The 15,881-nt window shown below is 41.1% G+C and overlaps 1 protein-coding gene across 1 annotated transcript; it reads right to left on the bottom strand.

The window, feature by feature from the left end:
* Nucleotides 1-1,789: 1,789 nt before the first annotated feature.
* On the bottom strand, nucleotides 1,790-2,988 carry LOC138441682 (olfactory receptor 7A5-like). Its single transcript, XM_069592779.1, has 2 exons — nucleotides 2,079-2,988; nucleotides 1,790-1,818 (listed from the first exon to the last, which is right to left on the bottom strand). The coding sequence occupies exons 1-2, from the start codon at nucleotides 2,986-2,988 to the stop codon at nucleotides 1,790-1,792; spliced, it is 939 nt and encodes a 312-aa protein (XP_069448880.1).
* Between the last annotated feature and the right edge of the window lie 12,893 nt (nucleotides 2,989-15,881).

The following is a 15,881-nucleotide window of genomic DNA, read 5'->3' as shown; positions in this document are numbered from 1 at the left end:
TTATGAAATTCAGAAAATTGTATACCTTAAAAATTGGCAGTTTATTGTATGTAATTACTCTTTAATGACTTAGCTAGAATTTCAAATTTTGAGTTTTGCATTGTTCAGAGTAATAAGTAAAGTCCATGCAGTTGAGTCACACCTGAAATTGAGAGGTATCGCTTTAATCAAGGATTAGAACAAAGTGTCATATATGGATATAGGAACAGTGAAAATAATATAAAGAAATAACTATTTGATAAACTCAGTTTTTTTCTTTTAAACTAAAGACTAACCTACCTATATCAAAAGAAGAAATTGATATAAAGTGGCTCAAAACACAATAGCACTACAACTGCACACACTGTCATGGAGGTAACTTGAAAACACAGAATAGAGTCTGACAGCTGACAGTAGACTCATGAAGAAGAGACTATCAGAACTCAGATTAAATCCTTATTGTGTATTTCTATTTGAGACTAAAGACATTATGTTAAACCATTTCCTTTTAGGACAACTTGTTATGCAGCAACAAACTGATAAAATAATCCAAGTGAACAGCTGAGTGAAATTATAATAATATATGACTTCTCATTGTAGACATTTGCTCTGATACTTGAATAGCATTTATAATTACTCAGTTATTCAAGTCTATTTCATATAACTGTATTAAAAACTGAATCCATCCAGGTTTTCATATAGGTAACTATGCCAGGTTAAAAGGATATGCCTGTTTGTTCAAAACTCTGTGACTCTGAATCACAGGACCAGGAGGAATTTAAGCTCCCTAGTGAGCTGTACTTGGAAAGAGATATATATGTTTATATTGCTCATTCAACATCTTTTAGTGGTCATGATGAAACTTAGATGGAGAAGATATTTCATTTAGAACAATGAAAGGAATCATATTCATAGGCAAAAATGTAAGTTTTTCAAGTAGAAGAAGAAAGATGATTCAAAATAAAATATAATTACACCAAACAATACTTCATGCCAATGATAAACACCTTTATATATGGACACTGATCTTACATACATCAGTAAGTAAATTGTACACCAGAAAAAATAATTTGCATAGTTAAAATCTGGTATAAATATGTGCTTCATTTTAGTTAGGGTCATCTTAGACTCTAGACTTTATTACATCAAACTCGTTTTTGAAATTGGTGTTTCACCTAGACTACCAGTGGAGACATGCATTGATGATCAGGTTTTCCAGTGACTCTGATAATGGTGGCTCAGCAGGTAAAGAATCTGTCTGCAATGCAGGAGATGGAGGAAATGCTGGTTGGATCTCTAGGTAGAGAAGATCCCTTGGAGTAGAAAATGGTAACCCACTCCAGTATTGTTGCCTGAAAAATCCCACAGAGTTTGGTGGGCTACAGTCCATGGGGTCGCAAAAAGTCAGACACGACGGAGCAACTGAGCACACACTGGTAACCAATATGCACACTGAGCTAAATAAAGAACAAGATCCTATCAAGAATAAAATGGAATGCCTTGTTGTGAAACACACTATATGTTAAAGTCTACAATTTGAGGAAGAGAAATTATGGTAGTGATGTGCAAAAGGAATAATGAACAGAAAGTAATAAATTGAGGTTTCATACTTAACACTCTTATGAAATTATGTCATTGGATGGATTCAGTAGTCAAGGTAGTTTTTCTTTTCTAAAAGGTAACAGAACTCAGGATTATTCACTCAGTAAAATGAAATAAACTTGATCTGTATATAACATTTCACAAAGAAATCATTCTTAGGAGATGCACCCAGTCTTATGAGATATAAGGGCATTTCCATATATTTCACTTAAGGACATGAATCAATTTGGGAGAGTATAAAAATGACAAAGGATAAAGATGACATAGATGTCATAGATGACAGAACAGAAAAGTTAATGAAGCAAATTGCTGAAATTGTATAGAGAAGTTGAAATCAAAGAAATGGAAATAGAAGACAATAAGTTGAAGGAGCAAGTGCCATTTTCACAATTTGATCAAAGAAGCATAATATGTGGCCCTGAGGCTTAAACCCTTCTATCATGTGCATTTCTTTAGCCCAAGGACAAATGACCTTGATATAGTTTCCATCCCAAAAAATCTTTTCAGAGCCTTCTTTATGTCTTTATTTCTTAGACTGTAGATGAAGGGGTTCAGCATGGGTGTGAGCACTGTGTACATCACTGAGGCTGCAGCACTTGACAGTGAGCTGTGGGTAGCAGCAGAGCTAAGGTACACTCCTAAACTTGTACAATAAAATAAAGAGACCACTGAGAGGTGAGATGCACAGGTGGAAAATGCTTTACACCTCCCCTGAGCTGAAGAGATTCTATATAGAGAGGACACTATCTTGGAATAAGAGTAAAGGATACCAGTCAGGGTACCACTACCCAGGAGTCCAGCTCCAAATTGCATCATCATGTTATTGAGAAAGGTGTCAGAATAGGCAAGTTGGACCAGCTCTTTTATTTCACAAAAAAAGTGAGGGATTTCCAAGTCTGTACAAAAGGACAGTCTCAGCACCATTAAGCTGTGCAACAAGGAATACATAACACTCACTATCCAGGATATCAGAACCAGCAGTCCACAGAGCTGGGGGCTCATGATGACCACATAGTGCAGGGGATGACAGATGGCCACATACCGGTCATAAGCCATCACCGTCAGGAGAAAGACATCTAATCCTGCAAAGAGAATGTAAAAATACATCTGGGTGATACAGCCTTCATAGGTGATAACTTGGCTCTGTGTCTGGATGTTCCACAGCATCTTCGGGATGGTTGTTGAGGTGAAACAGATGTCTACAAAGGACAGGTTGGAGAGGAAGAAGTACATGGGGGTGTGGAGGTGGGAGTCTGAGCTGACAGCCAAGATAATGAGCAGGTTTCCAAACACAGTGATCAGGTACATGGAGAGGAAAAGCCCAAATATGAGGGGCTGCAGTTCTGATTCCCCTGAAAGTCCCAGAAGAAGAAAATTCGAGCTTTGTGTACCATTTCCTGATTCCATGTGGTGGAGGTGACTATTGGAGGGAAAAAAGAAATAACATGAGTAGTTTTCACACAAACCAGCCTAACTCACATAGCTGAACTATTTTAATTTCTCTTTGCTGTCAAGGAATTGATGTTAATATGTTTGTTTCTGTTCAGTTGCTCAGTCATGTCCGACTCTTTGCAACCCCATGAATTGCAGCACACCAGGCCTCCCTGTCCGTCACCATCTCCCAAATTTCACTCAAACTCATGTCCATTGAATCGGTGATGCCATCCAGCCATCTCACCCTCTGTCATCACCTTTGCCTCCTGCCTCCAATCCCTCCCAGCATCCGAGTCTTTTCCAATGAGTCAACTCTTCGCATGAGGTGGCCAAAGTATTGAAGTCTCAGCTTTAGCATCAATCCTTCCAAGAACACCCAGGGCTGATGTCCTTTAGAATTGACTGACTGGATCTCATTGCAGTCCAAGGGACTCTCAAGAGTCTTCTCCAACCCCACAGTTCAAAAGCATCAATTCTTCGGAGCTCAGCTTTCTTCACAGTCCAACTCTCACATCCATACATGACTACTGGAAAAACCATAGCCTTGACGGACCTTTGTTGGCAAAGTAATGTCTCTGCTTTTAAATATGCTATCTAGGTTGGTCATAACTTTGTTATATGGAGATAAATCCTCCTTGAGTGTATACCTCATTTCACCTCTGACTAGAAATTTTTGTCCCATTCTCAACAAATTCCAAAGGCTTCTTAATTTACAGTTTTAATGAAAACTCCTTTCATGCATTTCAGAAATACTTATTGAGAACCAACAATGCTCTGAGCACATATAAGGAACAGTGTTCATAAACAAAACTCCCACATTCCAAGGGTGGTTAAAGATGATATTCAAATAAGTGTAAAATATAATATAACAGGAGATGACAGATACTATGAAAAGAACCAGGTATAAATGAGAGGGGAGTAGGTATTATTTTGTACTGAGTGTTCAGGTAAGGCCTGCAAACAAGATAATAATTGAACCAATTCCTCAAAAAAGAGAGAGAAAGAACTAGTGTGGTGATAGGAGAAGTGTGTGTCTGGTAGAGGGAGCTGCCACTGCTAAGGACTTTAGAAAGACGCTGGTTCCACCTGTTCAAACCCAAATAAGGAAGCCAGTGGGGCAGAGGAATAAGCAAGAAGGGGAGTGACTAGAGATGGTGTCAGGGATGCTGAGGAATAAGGTGGTCTCCCTGTGACAGCTGACACTTCAGTCCACACAGAATCCTTCCTTTCATGTGATTCCTTGTACTTTATGAATTTAGTTGCCATGGCATCCTGTGAATTGTAAACATATCATATCCTCTTCTTAGTTCCATCTTCTGACTAAATCCTGGTCTCTGTATTATGTCACCTTAATATAGGAGGCCGTTTCCCTAGAGGATCAGACAGTAAAGAATCTGCCTGTCATGCAGGAGACCCGGGTTCAATCCCTGGATTGGGAAGATTCCCCTAGAGAAGGGAATGGCAATCCACTCCAGTATTCTTGCCTGGAGAATTCCATAGACAGAGGAGCTTGGCAGGCTACAGTCCATGGGAGTCACAAAAAGTCAGACACAACTGAGTGATTAACACTTTCACTTCACTTCCTCTGCTTAAAGAACTGCTTTCACCCCAGTCACAGACACACACACCACGTCATCATGAGTGTGTCACTACTATGTATTTCTTGCCTAGAAACACTTTCTTCAGGCCATGAGTGGTTACAAGTCAAACTGGTCAGATCAGATTATCTTTCATTTAAGGAATATATAAATGTTACCCAGAAATTTAAATTCACAAGCTTCCCATGGACCAATAGACATGGGTTTCCTTCTTGGTATGGCCGCTTTCTGCCCTGTATTTAAAGAAATACTTTAAAAAGTCTGAGAGAGACAGAGAGAGAGAGAGAGAAGACTGGACACATGAGCCTTAGGGGAAAATTATATAATAAGCCTGAATGGCCCCTTCAGATGATGTAATGAATTAAAGCTTCCTTGGTTTGGCAACATTCCAACTCCAGTTACATCTCCTTGATGCTCAGAAAAAATAATTTAAAAAAGGAAAAATACCTTTATTACTTTGATAGAAACAGTGATACATTTATGGCACAAGACACCTGACAGATTGAATACCCCAAAAGAAAAAAGAGCAAAGTGCAAAAGAAAATAATTCACAAAATGAACCATACAAACCGCAACCAAAGGTGGGTATTGCTTTATATGAAGCAGTAGAAGACTTGTTTTTCCTGAGCCTGACTCACTTATTTGAATAATTTTTTTTCCATCCCATAGAGAAAGTGCCACCCTAGGTGGCACTAGTGGTAAAGAACCTGCCTCCCAGTGCACGTTAGACCTAAGTGATACAGGTTCGATCCCTGGGTTAGAAAGATCCCCTGGAAGACGGCACAGCAACCCACTCCAGTATTCTTGCCAGGAGAGTCCCATGGACAGAGAAGCCTAGTGGGCTTCAGTCCATAGGGTCACATAGAGTTGGACACAACTGAGACAACTTACACACACAGAAGGAGGTAAGCCACATCCCAGTTTTCTTGTGGGGTGTGTTATGTTTGTTTTTCTTGAACTTTTGGATTTATCTTACTCCTTAAGTAAATTTGGTGGGCATATCCCAATTCTCATCTGGTCTACAATTAACATGCAAAGGGCTTTCCAGACCACACTCTATAATTTCTACAGACTTCATGACAATTCACCATTTCACCCTGGATAAATTTCCTCATATGATTTATGCCTGAGACATTATGTATGATATCATTTACTTCATTATACTGTGATTTTGCCATTATAATGCAAAATCTTAATCATCTGAGACTTCACGTGCTTTGTTCACTATCACATTGTCAAAAAGCTATATGAATACATGTGCACTTGTATAGGAACATATTTAAATATAAATGAAGTTACAAAATAAAAAGAATGGCAATGAAAATGGAACAGGCTTAAATATAACAGTAATGAATCAACTGTATTTCTTTAAGAAATCAAATAGAGCATCAAAAACTAAGTGAAAATGATATTTAAATGGTAACTATTTCATGAAATCACATAGATTAGAAATTAAATTGGCAAATGTGTAGACATGAAATGATATAATATATAATGTTCCTAGAATCATGAGGCTTATATTCAAATTTTACTTAATGTGCTTTATGCATCTCATTCCTTCTTCTAATTGGACTTTAATTATTATCATTTCATTGGCAACACTGAGCCTTATGTTACTGAGGTCAAACATTGCTTTCCTTTAGTCCTAACTAAATACATTTATTTATGAATCAGGGTAGCAAACTACCACACTAACCTCTGGTATCTGAGCTAGGTTGGATAAATGTTCCAGGCTTCCATTCTCTCTAATTCTCCCACAGCATCTACTGGGCTCTCAGACTCACCTGGATGTGAACTGAGAGAAAGGCCTTTGTGTGGAAGTTCAAATACCTCCTGGAAGGTTGATATTGGTGAATGAAGCTCTGTCTCCATAAGACAGCTGGAGGGAGAGAAAAACTGTTTTTCAGTCAGACTCAGGTCTCCAAAGGAAACATGTTCTGTGACATCCAAGACTTCTCAGGCTGGGGTGAGACTTTATAGTTTATAGAGTCTATAGACTTTATAGACTTCTACAGACTCTATAGACTTTATAGAGACTTTATAGCTCACTTAGCTCCTCATTAGGCATTTTTTTGGTTGTAACGCCCATACTCTGTACCTGATTTCCCTAGGGAACAGGGGTCTGGACAGAAAGGAAAATTTCCCTGTTCTTTCTATGTTCCTAAGAGACCAGGTTACAAGGCACGTGAATTCTGTTTTTACTATTCCTTCTCAGTTCTCCTGCACCCAGAGGCTTGTCAACTACAAATTGGCACTTGCCAAGAGCATTTGCCAGCGACTGAACAACAACAAGGGATTTGCCATCTGCCTTTGAGCCCTGTGTTGTTGCAACTGTTGGCCTTCAACACCTGCTGAGGGAGTTCAGGGTGGGGTGAGGCACTCTGTGCTCCAGGGAATCTGGTGGGACAGGTCTTTAGATAGTTAAATATTTTCAAGAACTGATTCCATGATCCCAATCTTTGCATCTTCTTTATATCTAGAAAAGCACTACATCCCTCTATAGTGACATCAGCTACTCCTAACTAGTAGAAAACCAGCTGTAAAGAAAGCACTTGGTTGCATTGAACTCCCCCTTCACCAAAATCTTATATTTTGACCTTCCCCAACTGCCTCTATGGAGCAGTCTCTCAGAGATATCTGAGGTGTTATCTCCCAGACTGCAGTCCTCATTTTGCCCCTAAATAAAACTTAACTAACAACTATCACATTGTGCATTTTTTTAAGTCCACACTCTAATATTAAAGGCAAAAAGTTGACAGAATTGAGATGAAAGTATATACAATTGGCCTATTTAAATGGGCATTATAAGATGGTTATATCTCTTTTGTTTAATTATATTGTGGAATAAGCATGTTTCACTGGTAATGCTTCTCCTTCGTGGTACTATAAGACAAGGCATATAAATCTACATCTCAACAACTATTAATTGAACTTACTAAAGGAAACCACTAGGGTGACCTGAGCCATGTGTGCATATGTGTGAGTATGTGTGTGTGTATGCTCACTTACTCTTGTCTGACTCTTTGCAACCCCATGGACTGTAACCCACCAGGCTTCTCTCTCCATAGAAATTTCCAGGCAAAAATATTGGAGTGGGTTGCCATTTCCTATACCAAGGTATCTTCCCAAACAGAGATCAAACCCGCATCTCCTATTGCTCCTGTGTTGGCAGACGGTTTCTTTACCACTGAGCCACCTGAGCCATGCTGCTGCTGCTACTGCTAAGTCGCTTAAGTCGTGTCTGACTCTGTGAGATCCCATATACAGCAGCCCACCAGGCTCCCCCGTCCCTGGGATTCTCCAGACAATAACACTGGAGTGGGTTGCCATTTCCTTCTCCAATGCATGAAAGCGAAGTGAAAGTGAAGTCACTCAGTCATGTCCGACTCCGAGCGATCCCATGGACTACAGCCTACCAGGTTCCTCTGTCCATGGGATTTTCCAGGCAAGAGTACTGGAGTGAGGTGCCATTGCCTTCTCTGCACCTGAGCCATACAAACTAGTAAAAAACTGGAAACTAACATTCAAGACTAATTAAGATAAAAAAAATAATGATTTTGCTCTGAATTGAACTGGTAAACTTGGAAGATCTTTCCTGAATGCCTTAAATAAACCTTTGTAAATGAAAGTGTTAGTAACTCAATCATGTCCAACTTTTTTTTGACCACATAAACTGTAGCCCTGGCTCCTCTGTCCATGGAATTCTCCAGGCAAGAATATTGGAGTAGATAGCCACTCTCTTCTGCAAGGTATCTTCCTGACCCAAGGATTGAATCCAGGTCTCCTGCATTACAGGAAGGTTCTTTACCATCTGAGCCACCAGGGGAGCTCCAAAACCTTTGAAGGTACTGGGGGAGTGTGTAATTTCCTCGGTTCTGTCTCTCTGCAGCAAAAATTTGAAATAATGGATGGACCAGTGTTATAGCTCAGATTTATTAGGAAAAACAAATGATAGTACACACTTGAGGAGTGAGGGTGGGCCGACCCAAAAGACTAAGAAAAGAGAGGCTCAGATCCTTCTAAGCTTTCTCCTTTTATACATTTGTCTCCTCCCCCCGAACCCGTACTATGTAAACTGGGCTAGCCAGGAGGGCTGTTTGTTTTACCTGAGGTCCTCACTCTGGTCCTTGAACCTTCCTTTGTTCTATTTTCGTAGGCTTTTCCCTTCTTTGTCTTTTAGCCACCACCATTTTGGACTCCTTTTTCCTATTCTGACTACCTATCATCCCCCATTCAAGCCAAGGAGGGCCCAATTCTTTGGGAATAGGGGCACTGAGGTCTCTCTGGCTACTTCCTGCTGAAGTGGGATGGCAAGGGCTATTGGGCCTCCACCCCCCTCTTGCTAGTCTCAAGCCTCAGAGTCCTTACAGCAGTGTCCATCTAAGGATGAGCGATATTTTCCGTGGTCAGGTGGTTTTATATATCCTTGTTGAACTGGCACTGCATGATGTAGCTTGTTGACTTGGGCAGAGACATACATGAAGCAATCATATGGTGATAACAGGGATTAGGAGGGCCATTAGCCAACTCCAAATTTCCCCTCTCCAGGAGAAGAATCCCCAAAAAAAACTGTAGCCACCCCAAGAACTCTCCAGCTCATTCTTCGAGATCCCTGTAAGTCTTGAATGTTTTTCTTGAGGACTCTGAGACTTTCTTTAACTTGGCTGGAGATATTTACCCAGAAACAACATGTTTCATTCAAGATGGCTCAGGTCCCTCCTTGTTCAAGAATCAGGAGATCTATCTCCTGTCTATTTTGGAGTACAACCCCCATCAAGCTATTCTGGCTCTTTAGAGCTGACCTGAAAAATCTTATCCCCAGAAACTTAATTTTGGGGGTATTCATTAGAATGGCATTCATTTGTGGTCCTGGATAGGTAACTGAGGTCTCCTAGGGGCTCACAGTGTATTGAGTGTCTTCTTCAGTTTCCTTTCATGGCTTGACTCGTAAGTAGGGAATCTAGGATTCATGTCCTGGTACCTTGACTGTTGTGAGGCTAGAAAGTATCACAGGGTAGGGGCCCTTCCATGTGGGCTGGAGTTGAGCTTTTGGTGATCCATTCTTCCAGACTCCAATTAAGACTTGAGTCCCTGGAGCATATAGTGGAGACTCTTACCACATAGTAGGTAAATATCTTTAGAATCTTTGGCTCCTGACTGATACCCCACAAGTGTATATCCTGTTGGAACTGCCCAATGGCCATGGTATAAGATCAGAGGGTCTGAGCCTCTGGATCTAGGAAGAGCTCATTGACATAAACAAAAGGTCTCCCATATAGCATCTCATAAGGACTAAGACCAACCTGTTCCTTAGGGGCCTTATGGGTACAGAGGAGAGCTACTGGTAAAGCCTCCTTCAATCCCAGTGAGGTCTCCTGGGTTATCTTTTTATCGCTGATTCTAAGAATTGGTTGGCTGTTTTTATTTTTCCTGAAGACTGAGGCCTCCGAGCACAATGGAGGTAACAAGTAATGCCCAATGCTTTAGAGACCCCTTGTGTGACCTTAGAAGTAAATGATGTCCCTGTTACTTTGTAATGACCTGGGCAGACCAAATCTCGGAATGATTTCATGGAGCAGTTTTTTTACCACCTCCTCAGCCTTCTCAGTCCAAGTGGGAAAGCTTCAATGCATCCTGTGAATATATCTATTATGATTAATAGGTATTTATACCCTTGAGAAACCGGCATCTGGGTGAAGTCCATCTGCCAGTCCTCTCCTGGGTAGGCCCCACATCATTAGACGGGCTGGGCCAGCTGGGGTCTTTGAGCTTCTTGGGAATTGTTTAATTGGCAAGTAGGACAAGAGGAGACCCATTCCTCTGAAGGAACTTTCTAGTAATCTTTGGAGGTATTTTCCCCAAACAAGTGTGGCATGTAAGGAGTTAACCAACTTCCATTGGAGGTTCCCAGGCAGAAAAAGGAGCCCCTCCTTGTGGAACCACCCCATATGATCTTCTTGAAAGCCCTCACTCTTAGTTTTAAGAATCTCACCTTCAGTATATGAAGGAGTTTCTGGCAAATTAGTCTGTGGAACTAAGGTGGCAACCCCTATTAGGTCATTGTTCTATACTGCTGCTTTCTTAGCTCTCTGATCAGCGGCTAGGTTCTGAGAGGGTAGCAGGCAGGAAGGCCAGGGGTCTCCAAACGGAGGAAATAGACTGCAAGTGTCAGACATTTTTATGTCTCTTAAGCGGCAAGAGGAAACAAACTAGTGATATATATATATATATTTTTTTTTTCCCTTCTCTATTCAAATTTAAAAGGTTTCTCGTAAAATATTTGTTGCCATAATGACACCTGGTTTCACCTGAAGTTAATTATTCTCAAACCTTGAGTTAACTAATGAATTTTTCTTACGGAAATGTTTGTCTTAAGCTATGTTAATGTACTATGCATTTACCTCAAACTCTGTCTTCAAGTTGGTTCCGCCTAATGGCTCAAAACAAGTATGTTATACTCAGACATTGTTCCCCTAATCTTTGTAAATGAAACAATTTGTATTGTAATCTGCCTTTCTACAAGATTCAAGCCAATCATTTTATGGCCTGGGATGACTCATCTGATGTCAAGATTATCCCAAAATACATCTTATGGGTGAGGGGCCTGGTGCCATTCTGAGTTTTAAGACATTCCTTTCTTTCATTTATTAACAAACTGTTAGTGACTATATAACATCCAGCTGAAGACTATCAGGGGGTACTCTTTCTGCCCCCTTCTGATGCCTATGTCAGAATCTTTCTCTATCTCCTTTATACTTTAATAAAACTTTATTACACAAAAGTTCTGAGCGATCAAGCCTTGTCTCTGGCCCTGGATTGAATTCTTCTCCTCCAGAGGTCAAGAATCCCAGCATCTTTGTGTGGTTCAGCAACAACCTTTCATCTTGGGGGCTCATCCAGGATTCTTCAGGGCAAGGTAAGGATGTTTGGAGCTCTAGTTCTTTGTTCTCCTAGGGAACACGTTTTCTGATGTACTTTACTAACTACAGTGTGCTTGTGTGAATGAATGAAACGCCCTGCACGAAGCAATTGAGGAGCCCTTCTCTGCGGTTCCGCAGTGACCTCATACAGCTTATGGCAGAAACCTGTCGGGGGGTTATACCGACCTGCCACTGCCAAGAGGCACCCAATGTCTCCTTTGGGGGACCGACCAGAAATGGGCAAAGCGTGTGGACTGAACTCTCCTTTCTCGGTCAAACTTTTCGGTCTCTTTGACCATTTCATACTCCTTGGGAATTTGAAGTACTAACCTAATCTATCAAATCATAGACTTTCAAGGGACTTGTATGCTGTTACTGTATACTGTTACATAGGTCCCAAACTTGGATTGGTGGTCAGGAAGTGCCTAGCCTCACTAGGAATCGAAAGTTCAGAAGATGGATGGAGCTCTAGCTCCAAGAGCAACTCTGAGTCTCAGATTGGGACTGCAATGGGGTTTTTTCCCTTTGGTAATGCTGGCTCTTAGTGGACCAGAGGAGGCTCTTATACTGGTGTGGTGATGCTTGAAAGGAATATCTCAGTTTTATGTTTGTATCGGTCTTGTTTTGGTCATGAATATACTCAGGGTCGTGCACAAGCACTCAGATGATGAATGTTTCCCCCAGTGGTCTTGGCCTGGAGGCATTTCGGAAGGTTACTCTGATTGCACCCCGAGTGGCACCAGAGGCAAGCAAGGTTTTAATGATGAGGAGCTGGGTGCCAGTCAAGGATGCCATCAGGTCTACATCCCCACCCAGTCTTGGTGGTAGAACAGGGAGGGACGAATATAATGCCTGCATCTGTAAGGGACAGACTAAGTCCAACCAGGAAAGAAAATCTTTGGTGTAAAGTCTGTCTACACCCACATCTAGAGCAGGGAGGGACGCCTCTGGTAGAAAGATGGCGCCGGTTGCTTTTATTCTATCTTACAGATGGGAGCTAACAATTCCAGCCTCACTCCTTTGAACTGTATCCTGAAAAATAGGGATAGATTTGATCCCCAGGGCTTAAAGAAGACACACCTGGTCTTCCTATGTGATACTGCATGGCCACAGTATCCACTGGAGGACGGTGAATGGTGGCCAGTTGGAGGGTCTCTTAAGTATAATACTGTTTTACAATTAGGCCAGTTCTGTAGAAAACAAGGGAAACAGGTAGAAGTAACATATCTGTTGCCCTTTTTCTCTCTGCAAAATATGCCAGACTTGTGTCTTAATGGTATAGATTTGGGTGTGACACCTTGAGCTCCCTCCTGTCCTCCTACTTCGCCCCTGTACCTGGGGCTCCCAACTAAGCAAACTGAAAGTCAGAGAACCCACCCAAGAAGGATTGCCATGGTCTCTGTGGAAACCCAAACTGAAATTCAAACTGCCCAGGTAGGGTCCAAACAACTCCTGTCTCAGTACGACCTCAGACTACTGTGGTTTCAGTAGAGACTCAGACCATCGAAGTAAGAGATGAGATGGAGCACAGGAGACAAAGAGATGAAGAAAAACAGGTTTCTCAAATCTATCCCTGGGATCATATGTGCAGAGCAGCCAGAGAGGCTGAGGAATAGTCCAAGCTGTTTCCTCTTCATGAAGCACCCACCGCAAGAAATAATCAGTCTATGAGAGTTAATAAGCCATTTTCTTATCAAGAAATACAAAGAATCAAAGAGGATCTGGGAGACTAATTGGAAGACCCAGAAAAATATATTAGAACTTTTAAAGGTGTTACTCTGCTTTATGACCATACTTGTAAGGATGTGATGTATATCTTGGGACAAACGCTGACTCCCGATCAAAAAGTTGAGTTTTCAAAAAAGCGGTTCCTTATGGAGATGAATGGCTTGGTAATGAATCAGCAGGGAAGAGGGAGGACGAGATAACCGCCTCCTCACTGGGATCAGGCGGTCCCAATTACAGAATCAGACTGGGACTACAACACAGCTAAAGGAAAATGGGATCAGAGTCATTTTGTCAGATGTATTCTTGAAGGACTCAGGCAAGCATGTGCTAACCCTTTAAACTATGACAAATTGGCAAACATGGAACAGGAGAAGAAGGAAGCTCTGGCTAAATTCCTAGATAGACTGAGAGAAGCTCTTTGCAGACTCACTGAGATTGACCCCGAAAGTGAAGAGGGAAAAGTGATCTTAAAGGATAGATTTCACACTCAGTCAGCTCCAGATATCCACCATAAGCAATTAAAATGGGTGTAAAAATACCCAGTTGTGGATCTTACTGGTGATAGAAATAAGGTCCGATGCTGTAAACAGCAACATTGCATAGAAACCTGGAATATCAGGTCCATGAATCAAGGCAAATTGGAAGTGGTCAAACAGGAGATGGCAAGAGTAAACGTCGACATTCTAGGAATCAGCAAACTAAAATGGACTGGAATGGATGAATTTAACTCAGATGACCATTATATCTACTACTGCGGGCAGGAATCCCTTAGAAGAAATGGAGTAGCCATCACGGTCAACAAAAGAGTCTGAAATGCAGTACTTGGATGCAATCTCAAAAATGACAGAATGATCTCTGTTCATTTCCAAGGCAAACCATTCAATACGATGGTAATCCAAGTCTATGCCCCAACTCATGACGCTGAAGAAGTGAAGTTGAGCAGTTCCATAAAGACTTACAAGACCTTTTAGAACTAATACCCAAAAAAGATATCCTTTTCATTATAAGGCACTGGAATACAAAAGTAGGAAGTCAAGAAACACCTGATTACCAGGCAAATTTGGCCTTGGAATATGGAATGAAGCAGGGCAAAGACTAATAGAGTTTTGCCAAGAAAATGCACTGGTCATAGCAAACACCTTCTTCCAACAACACAAGAGAAGACTCTACACATGGATATCACCAGATGGTCAACACAGAAATCAGATTGATTATATTCTTTGCAGCCAAAGACGGAGAAGCTCTATACAGTCAACAAAAACAAGACCAGGAGCTGACTGTGGCTCAGATCATGAACTCCTTATTGCCAAATTAAGATTTAAATTGAAGAAAGTAGGGAAAACCACTAGACCATTCAGGTATGACCTAAATCAAATCCCTTATGATTATACATTGAAAGTGAGAAATAGATTTAAGGGCCTATATCTGATAGATAGAGTGCCTGATGAACTATGGAATGAGGTTCATGACATGTACAGGAGACAGGGATCAAGATCATCCCCATGGAAAAGAAATGCAAAAAAAGCAAAATGGCTGTCTGGGGAGGCCTTACAAACAGCTGTGAAAAAAGGAGAGGCAAAAAACAAAGGAGAAAAGGAAAGATATAAGCATCTGAATGCAGAGTTCCAAAGAATAGCAAGAAGAGATAAGAAAGCCTTCTTCAAAGATCAATGCAAAGAAATAGAGGAAAACAACAGAATGGGAAAGACTAGAGATCTCTTCAAGAAAATTAGAGATACCAAGGGAACATTTCATGCAAAGATGGGCTCGATAAAGGACAGAAATGGTATGGACCTAACAGAAGCAGAAGATATTAAGAAGAGGTGGCAAGAATACACAGAAGAATCGTACAAAAAAGATATTCACGACCTAGATAATCACGATGATGTGATCACTCACCTAGAGCCAGACATCCTGGAATGTGAAGTCAAGTGGGCCTTAGACAGCATCACTAGGAACAAAGCTAGTGGAGGTGATGGAATTCCAGTTGAGCTATCTCAAATCCTGAAAAATGATGCTGTCAACGTGCTGCACTCAATATGCCAGCAAATTTGGAAAACTCAGCAGTGGCCACAGGACTGGAAAAGGTCAATATTCATTCCAATCCCAAAGAAAGGCAATGCAAAAGATGTTCAAACTACTGCCCAATTGCACTCATGACATGCTAGTAAAGTACTGCTCAAAATTCTCCAAGTCAGGCTTCAGCAATATGTGAACGGTGAGCTTCCAGATGTTCAAGCTGGTTTTAGTCAAGGCAGAGGAACCAGAGATCAAATTGCCAACATCTGCTGGATCATGGAAAAAGCAAGAGAGTTCCAGAAAAACATCTATTTCTGCTTTATTGACTATGCCAAAGCCTTTGACTATGTGGATCACAATAAAGTGTGGAAAATACTGAGAGAGATGGGCATACCTGACCACCTGACTGCCTCTTGAGAAATCTGTATGCAGGTCAGGAAGCACCACTTGGAACTGGACATGGAACAACAGACTAGTTCCAAATAGGAAAAGGAGTACATCAAGGCTGTATATTGTCAGCCTGCTTATTTAGATTCTATGCAGAGTACATCATGAGAAACGCTGGACTGGAAGAAGCACAAGCTGGAATCAAGATTGCTGG

Source organism: Ovis canadensis, chromosome 5 (genome assembly GCF_042477335.2).
Source record: "Ovis canadensis isolate MfBH-ARS-UI-01 breed Bighorn chromosome 5, ARS-UI_OviCan_v2, whole genome shotgun sequence".
Lineage (NCBI taxonomy): Eukaryota > Metazoa > Chordata > Mammalia > Artiodactyla > Bovidae > Ovis > Ovis canadensis.
This window is presented reverse-complemented; position numbering and strand designations above follow the sequence as displayed.